Source organism: Cornus florida, unplaced genomic scaffold (assembly GCF_030987335.1).
Source record: "Cornus florida cultivar Cherokee Brave unplaced genomic scaffold, ASM3098733v1 CherokeeBrave_3.0.0_Hap2_Chr07, whole genome shotgun sequence".
NCBI lineage: Eukaryota > Viridiplantae > Streptophyta > Magnoliopsida > Cornales > Cornaceae > Cornus > Cornus florida.
In genome coordinates this window covers 78819732-78828455 of record NW_026775577.1, presented here as the reverse complement: position 1 = coordinate 78828455, position 8724 = coordinate 78819732, and the positions used below count along the sequence as shown (strand labels likewise).

Genomic DNA, 8724 nt, shown 5'->3' with positions numbered 1-8724 from the left:
TAAAATTAAAAAGAAAAAGAGAAAACAAAAAATACATAAATGAAAAATCCTATCTACAATTCCTACATTTAACGTCGGTAGGCGACGTGGTACTTGGATGATTAGGTGGAGTAGTTGGGATCCATCAAATTGACGGATTCAACTCCTTTCGTAGGCACGGAATCTTCAATGTACCAATCTTTCCGATCCAGCCGAACTGTCTTCTTTCTTGATGCTTTTCAATTCATAATATCAGCATACCATGGTGGAGTCTCCTTCTGAAGTTGAAATAACTGCTTATCCGAGAATGAATTATGTAATGAAAGAGTGTTTTCTGGCCCAACATATGCATACTTCAAAATGAGAAGGTAACGACTTCAGCTCTAGCTCTGGTGGAGACTTCAAATATGGTGTAGGTGGTTTACTTGACAATGGTAGAAGTGGCTCAATAAGAATTTTCCATGGTGGAATGTTATGCATATTGGCTCCATCAAGAATAACATTTACTTCTTCAATGCTTTTGTCGACATCAAATGACTCGGCATCAAAGTAAGATAGACATGCTTCCAGTGGATCTTTTGTCAATGCAAATGGGGTCATCTCTTCAACACATTCATCGATGGCATCGACAAGAAAACAATCCTTATCATCTGAAGGGCAATTACTGGCATTGAAAATATTTAAGCGCACCTTCATATTGCCAAAAGTTAAGTCCATGACGCCATTCCTACAATTTATGCTTGCATTTGCTGTTGCAAGGAAAGGACGACCAAGGATCACTGGAATGTGCCTCCTTGGCTCCAGAACTAGCTTGGTATCTAGCACAATAAAGTCAACTGGGAAGTAGAATTTATCTACTTTGATAATTACATCTTCGATAACACCACGAGGCTGTTTAGTTGACCTATCTGCCAATTGGAGAATAATGGAGGTAGACTTTAATTCCCCTAATCCGAGTTGCAAGTAAACCGAATAAGGAAGAAGGTTTACACTGGCACCCAAATCTAAGAGAGCTCGCTCTATTTGATGATTCCCTATTGTGCATGAAATTGTTGGAGCGCCTGGATCTTTGAATTTTGGAGCAGTGCAATGCTGGATTATGGAACTGACTTGCTCAGTTAGTAACACCTTCTTAGGAATATGATTGTTTGAACGCCTCTTTTGAGTACACATATCTTTCAAAAATTTGGCGTAAGCTAGAATTTGCTGAATTGCATCAAGCAATGGGAGATTAATCTTCAACTGTTTGAACATCTCCATTATGTCCTGAAGTTTGCTTGCTTGCTTTACTGCCTTTGATGTTTCTTGTAGTCTCTGAGGGAATGGCACAACAACATGCCTTTGTTCTGGAGATGACTCAGCAGTTGGAGGTATTTCTTGTGCTTTTTCATTCCGCTCCTTTTTCTATTCAAGTCTTTTCTTCCAATTTTCATCCTTCTTTGCTTCCTCTTCTTCCACCTTATTTTCAACTCTCTTACCACTTCTCAGAGTAGTAATTACTTGTACTTGTTCATGGTGAACTTCTTGGCCAGTAGTGTCATCAATTATACGCACACCTCTTGGATTAGCTACTGGCTGACTAGGAAGCTTGCCATCCTCTCTTCTGTTTAAGGCTTGAGCTAGTTGGCCAACTTGAGTCTCTAACTTGGCAAGGGATTGAGAATGAGACTGCACAAGTTGATTAGTTGGCTCTAACTGCTTTGCCATCATTGCCTCGAGCATTTATAAGAATTGTTGAGGTTGACTGAAGGCATTCATAGGAGTGAATCCTTGAGGATTTGAAGTCTGAACTGGAGATTGAAAATTGCCTTGCAATTGAGGTACTTGAGGTGGAGGAACTGATGTCCCTGTGGCTGGATTTCTCCATGAGAAGTTAGGATGGTTTCTCCAAGCCGGATTGTAAGTGTTTGAATACATATTATTCCCTCCGGGCCTTCCATATATAGCATTAACTTGCTCTTGTGGAATTTTTGAATATTGAGATGCACTTGGACAAATGGACACATGGTGAGTTGGACTGGAACAGAAAGAACACACTTCAAAGCCTTGAACATTAGTCGCAGGAGGAATAAAATTTGACTGTGAAGTCATCAATTGATCAACCTTCTTGGTTAATGCCTCAATTTGGCTCACTAGCCCTTGATTTATCCCTACTTCATTCACACCTTCTGCTCTCCTCAGTATGGTAGGAGGTCTTGTTACTGGAGGTAAGACATGTTGTGTTGAATTATCAGATATATTTTCAAAAAGCTTCCATGCTTCCTCTACACTCTTCAACATAAAACTTCCACCACAAGAGGTATCCACCATATATCTTTGTGCCTCATTAAGCCCCTTATGAAAGAAGTTGACAAGCTGCCATTTTGGCATGTCATGATGAGGACACTTCTGAAGGAGATCTCTGAATCTTTCCCAAGCCTTATGAAAAGGCTCGCCAGGCCCTTGAGCAAAACGAGTAATAGCATCTCGATATTGAGTAGTTCTCACCATGGGAAAGTACTTGTTTAAAAACTTTTGTTGCAATTCAGCCCATGTAGTGATGGTGTTGGCTGGCAATGAATTAAACCAGTCATTCGCCTTGTCCTTTAATGAAAAGGAGAAAAGGTGTAGCTTGAGCACATCATCGTCAAAACTCTGGATTTTTATTGTTTAGCACACTTTTGCAAAGTCATCCAAGTGCCAGTACGGATCCTCTTTTGATAGGCCATAAAAAGAAGGCAGTAACTGAAGAGTACTGGCCTTAATTTCGTAGTGAGGGGCCCTCACTTGAGGATATCGAACTGCAGATGAAGAGTTATATGCACCTGGTTCGTAGTGATCGTTTAAACAGCTAACTGCTTCTACAATTGGTAAATCATCTGCCATCTTTTCTTTCTTCAAGTTTCTGAGAGTTCTTTCAATTTCTGGGTCTAACGGAAGCTGAGGGAGTGACAAAGAACGTCTTCCAAGCATATAATGCCACCTGCAATGATTGAAAGAAAACAATATCAAAATAAAATAAATAAATAAAATAAAATAAAATAAAATCATAAACTAAGATCCTAATTGAAATTAATTGTAGAATTTAATATTATCTGTCAAGAACTAAAACAAGTCCCCGGCAACGGCGCCAAAAACTTGTTGTGAGATTTATATGTACCACTCGCAAGTGCATGAATCTTTGCAGTTAGGGTTTACTTGTAAGGGTGTCGTACCCAAAGGACTTGTGTAAATTAAGTTTGTCAACAGATTTCTTAAATTCCAAAATTAACTTGAAAGTAGGATAATCGAATTGTGATGATTAATTCTAAATTAACTAAGTAGAAAAATAAAATAAACTAAAGAACGATGATCAAATATGATGTAGAAAATAGAGAGAGAAAACTAGGGGTATGACTTCACCACTAACGTCGCACCACTAGTTAATTGCATCAATTTATTGGAGATATATCATATAACATGCATGGGGAATTAATCATGGCTACAAGCACATATTAATTCAACTAGAAAATAATATAATTTAAAGCTAAGCATGGACTATCTTCGATTGGTATAAACCATCTACCTAACTACTTTATTCTAGGATGTAGCATGGTCTATCTTTTCTAGGCATAATCAATCAAATCTCTAACACTATATTCAGATAAAAACCATTGTGTAATCATCTCATTCACAACTACAAGAAGTGACTGAGTTGTGTTCAATTACAAGATTAAAATATCTAAGACAAGATAAAAAAATATTTGTAATCGAATTAAAACTCTAAAACTGATTCTTATTGAAAATTCAATTAAAAACCCTATAGATTACACAATTATGCATGATAAAAATTGTTCTCCAATAATTAAATACAATCAAACCAGGGTGCTAAGCTAGGGCTACATCACAACCCTAGCAAAGCGTTTAGCCAAGCATGACTGTAGTGGAATTCTTCATAGTTGAGGAAGACATCTTCACCACCATGGATCAATCTCTTCTTTCTTCTGAATACTTCTCCTCTCTGATCTCAGCCTCGCTGCTCTCCATCTCCTTCAATGTTGTAGAGGACCCCCTTTAAATAATAAAAGATCAGCCCCATAGTTCCCTTTTTCATATAGGAGACATACATAGAAATTCTGTCGAAGAAAGACTCCCAAAATTCATGCAGACTTCTAGGCTAATTTTGACAAGGTAAACAGTTGTTTTAGGGAAAGCTCGTTAAACACAAAATTGTAGCTCTTCGAATTTCCTATCAACCCAATGGAGAATCTAGTTGTTTTGACGCTTGAGGAGAGAGATACAGCCAAATTACCAAAACGGGGTTCAAGTTACCAACTTTGGCGAAAGTTTCCTTTTTGGAGAAAGAGTTATCTTTTTCTTTTTCTTTCCATTCTTATCAACTTATGGCTTCTTTTGGACTATTTTCTAAGTATAATTAAACTTGGATCTTCAACATTGCTCGGTCCCAGGAAAAGTCATCTTGTAAAGCTCAGAATTACTGGTCTTGACTGATTTTACAATTAAAGCCCTGAAATAAATAAAAACAGTAAAACAATGTAAAATCACAAATAAACTATTATTAAGTGAACAAAACATACGAATAAAGGGGCTAAAATGTATAACATTCAGTGCCTAACATCCATCTTCTTCAACCTAGAGGAAAAATAAAGAATTTTAGAAAGATTGTCAATCAACGCTTTATTTCTTTGCATTTAGTCATACTGATTGACTGATTGTAGTTCATGGTAAGTTGCTTTTTTCATTATGTTAATCTTCTCAATCATCAGGTGGGCCTTCTTGTATTTGCTCCTTCTTTCTTAACTAGCACAAACATGGACACCAAACACGGACACGAGACACTGACACAACACCACATGGTTACATTAACAGGTCAAATCTTTAAAAAGTAGGACATAGACAAGGTAACATATAAATTTAAAGTTCAATCTAATATATATTTATTGAAGACATATATAGAACTTTAATTAATTTTTAATTTTTATATTATTGAGTTACATTTAAAAGATGATACTATGCGAATATGGTAAAATTATTATGTTATACATGTTACTACTTTCTTATTTTGTAATTCCAATGATATTTTTGTCCTATATGTGTGTGTGTGTGTGTGTTTGTGTAAAATTGACATTGCATGTTTGTAACAATATCCGCGCGCTTGTGTGTGTGTGTGTGTGTGTGTGACAATTTTTCTTAAGAAAAAAAAATTAGACACCTTGAGGTGTGTTCATTGTTTCCAAAATTGTCAAACACAACTACATAATCTTAATTGTGTTTGTGTTATATAAGACTTATGTTGGAGAGTGTCTAGAATGTGTTTGCCAAGCATTCGGAATGTATAGCCAAGAATCGGAGATGTGTCAATTAAGTATCCAAAATAATGAAATTTATTTTTAAATTATGAAGTGTCAAAAACCTGTCTTAAAAGTGTTTGTGAAGTGTAGATTTCTGATATGGACACGACTTTTTTGAAAAATTGGACTCTGTCCGAAAGTAGCGTTCCAGTCGATGTTTGCCTGTTATGCTCCAAATAGGATTTGCTTAGTGCACAACAGATTTTCCAGGTTTCCTGTAGAATCTTGTCGCAGCAATGTTGTTCGGCTGTTTACCTCGGTCGCTCATCTGAGGAAAAAGAAATATCTTGGTTAGATACTTTGATATAATTTCTGCTTAGAAAATCTGCAAGAAAATGGTTAGATTATAATCGCTAAAAAGGCGACTAAACAACCTGTTCCAACATCTTCACAACCACAAAAATGGTTCGTGGTCTATGCAAGATTCCAACCAGGGATCTATCCAGAAAGGCACAACTGCCAAGCCCAGTTAAAAAAAAATTTTGGATCATGCTTTAAAGCTTGCGACACACTTGAAGAAGCTCAACAAGTTTTCTACAATGCGGTAAAGCTTTACAAAATTTTTTTGCTGACTTTGCAAAAAGACAGGAAGCCGTAGAAGTAAAAGACTTTTACAATCCTGGTCTTCCACACCACCTTTATGATGAAATTAATGGTGTATGGAAAATGCATCAACTCGAATGCAATAAGAAATTCAGGCAATACCTGAGTGCTCTTACTTCTCATATCGCTGAACAAACGGTCATGACCGAAGAGCTCAAAAAGCTTTGCGTTCAGATTTGTCTCACAGTTGATGGGAATTTTTTTTTTTTTTTTTTAACTCAAATAAATTGTTTTCTTAAACTTGCCCAGTTAGTTGGAGAACATGATTTTCCAAAAAATACTTTTGCAAAAATCAACCGCATTTGTCTTCTAGAAAAAGCAAGAAACATGTGTCCTCCTGAATTGTTTAGAATAATCCTCTACAAAATAGTTGATCAATCTACAACAATAAAACATTTTTATCTAGAAAATCATGAAGAGATAAACCATTTTGATGTGATTTACAACAATAAAAAGATTCCAAAAATGACTCTTTTCATTGTACCCGGTTTTGAATGGTCAATGGAACCTATCAATTGGGGAGTAATTAACAAAATTACATTATTCTCACATGATTGTATGTCATGGAATGCTTTCCCTATCATGATCAAAGCCATGATATACAAAACAACAGCTCACTGGAAATTCAGCCGCAATTTGACTTTCTGGATTTCTAGTACTCTTGGATGGCGAGAAAAAACAAAATTTTTTTAGCCTTATTAAATCTGGCTTCTCAAACTTACAGAAGACAGCGAATTCGAACATCACCAAGTTTTGAATTCTCAACAGATCGCAGAAAGGATTAACCCCTTTGATATAGCCATCAACAGTCTTATCCACCTCTAAGACAAAGCTCGTTGAGTTCTACAAGATGATTCTTTAGAACCGCCATTTAAAAAGATCTGTGATGGAAGAAGACTATGCGTCACAACGCTGCCTATGAACTACCCAACATATTCAATGGAACATTTAATCGAAGCTACTAAATTCCTAAAAACAATTCAGTGCAACACATTGCAAGCTCCAGAAGAAATCCTATTTGGAGCAGAACAGGCAAACATCGACTGGGACGCTACTTTTGGACAGAGTCCAGTTAGCAGTCCTCCTCTAGATGAATATGAACTCCATAATTTCATCAATGTTGTGGAAGGATAACACCCTGACATGCGCCTTTTATTGATCGACTGCAGAATAATCCAGCACACGATAAGATGCGATGTCACATCTACTATTCATCAATAGTGAAAAGTAACCGACAAACTATTCATCAACAGTGAAAGTAGCCTACAGATCACTATTCCAAAAGCAGTACAAAGCAAGATTCCTTCTTATCCGCTTAACTGTTTCTACTTTTCATTTTTTTTTAAAAAATACTGAAGCTAAATTAAGCATTCGGTGAGATACCCCTCGATTCTAGAGCCACGGGTGATCAAGTCTGGGCACAGATCCGAGAGATACCAAGCAATTAATATTTTAAAACAAACATTAATGACAAAGAATTAAGAAATAAATATTAAGCTAAAAAGAATTCTAATATAAAAGTCCTCCATTGATAAAAGTTCAATATTATTTAAACTTTCCAATCCATACAACTCGGGAATCCAACTAGTGGACCCCTAATAATCCCAAATGATAAAACTTTACAGAATCAAAATCCAAAGCTAAAATCAAAAAGAAAATCCTATTTAGTCGGAAGAGTGAATGACTATATCTGCATCACCATGATCAAACTCTAAGTCTGGTACTGACGATCACCTGAAAAATAAGGGTGGGTCAGACCCACATGCAAATTCCATACTACTACAATCCATACATAAACCCGATACGCAGATACATCCTAGATAGCTCAACAATAGGTAAAGTAGTCCATATAGATATAAGTACACACTATAGGATGCTCACCAGCCCACATAATCCGTCTCAACCCGAGTAGAACAACCAGGGAAACATCATCAGGCCTAGTTAACAATCCTAGGTGATATACGCACCCTAACCGTGATCAGGAGACTCAAGCTCGTATCACGACACCATAAATATATATTTAAATCCTTTCTAATACAGAAAAGTAAAGGAACCATCCGTTATGTCGTTCAACTATTTTAGTTGACAGGGCATGCATCTATGTAGGAGTTAACTATTTTAGTTAATCCATTCCATATGTATGAAGGGGTAGGACTTAGCTTTTTTATCTAATTCATCCCTGATATGTCACCGTCCCATACCGGTGCATATAATGCAAATGATCTACAAATGATGCACATTCATTAGAATCACGATATAATAGCAATCAGATATAAGCAAGATTCTATTATACATACAGTACATGATTAAAATCACGAAACATCCATTTAAATTGCTAAAGTATTGATAGACAATTTAAACTATCCATATCCATCCAATTGACAAAACAGATAATATAATAGTTCATCAATTTACATCCATAGCATGTTATAATGGCAATCAGAAGTAACAACTGAGCACATTATCCCCAAAATTCCAAATAAATCCTTTCCTACTAGTCCATTAAATTTACTAAACCAGACTAGCAATTTAAACCTTCCACAATCTTTAACATCATGCATATCATTATATAAATTTAATAATGTCCATTTAATCCTCCATTATGAATCCACAGCAGGCTATAATGATAATCAAAAATATAAACTGAGCACATACACTCCAATCCTAAATACATTCCTAGCGGTCTGTTTAACTAGCTAAAATAACCATTAGCAAATAAACTTCCATATTCCGTGACAACATGCATATCTTTATTTAATTTCATGAAGTCGATTAGCATCATTTACCAGCATTCTTGGGACTCAGATATGAT

At 36.0% G+C, this 8724-nt stretch overlaps 1 protein-coding gene across 1 annotated transcript; it reads right to left on the bottom strand.

Annotated features, from left to right (window-relative positions):
- Positions 1 to 1701: 1701 nt before the first annotated feature.
- Positions 1702 to 3984, bottom strand: LOC132266335 (uncharacterized). The gene is made up of 3 exons (XM_059767189.1): positions 3950 to 3984; positions 2638 to 2941; positions 1702 to 2562 (listed from the first exon to the last, which is right to left on the bottom strand). Exons 1-3 carry the CDS (start codon positions 3982 to 3984, stop codon positions 1702 to 1704), a joined length of 1200 nt encoding a protein of 399 aa, XP_059623172.1.
- Between the last annotated feature and the right edge of the window lie 4740 nt (positions 3985 to 8724).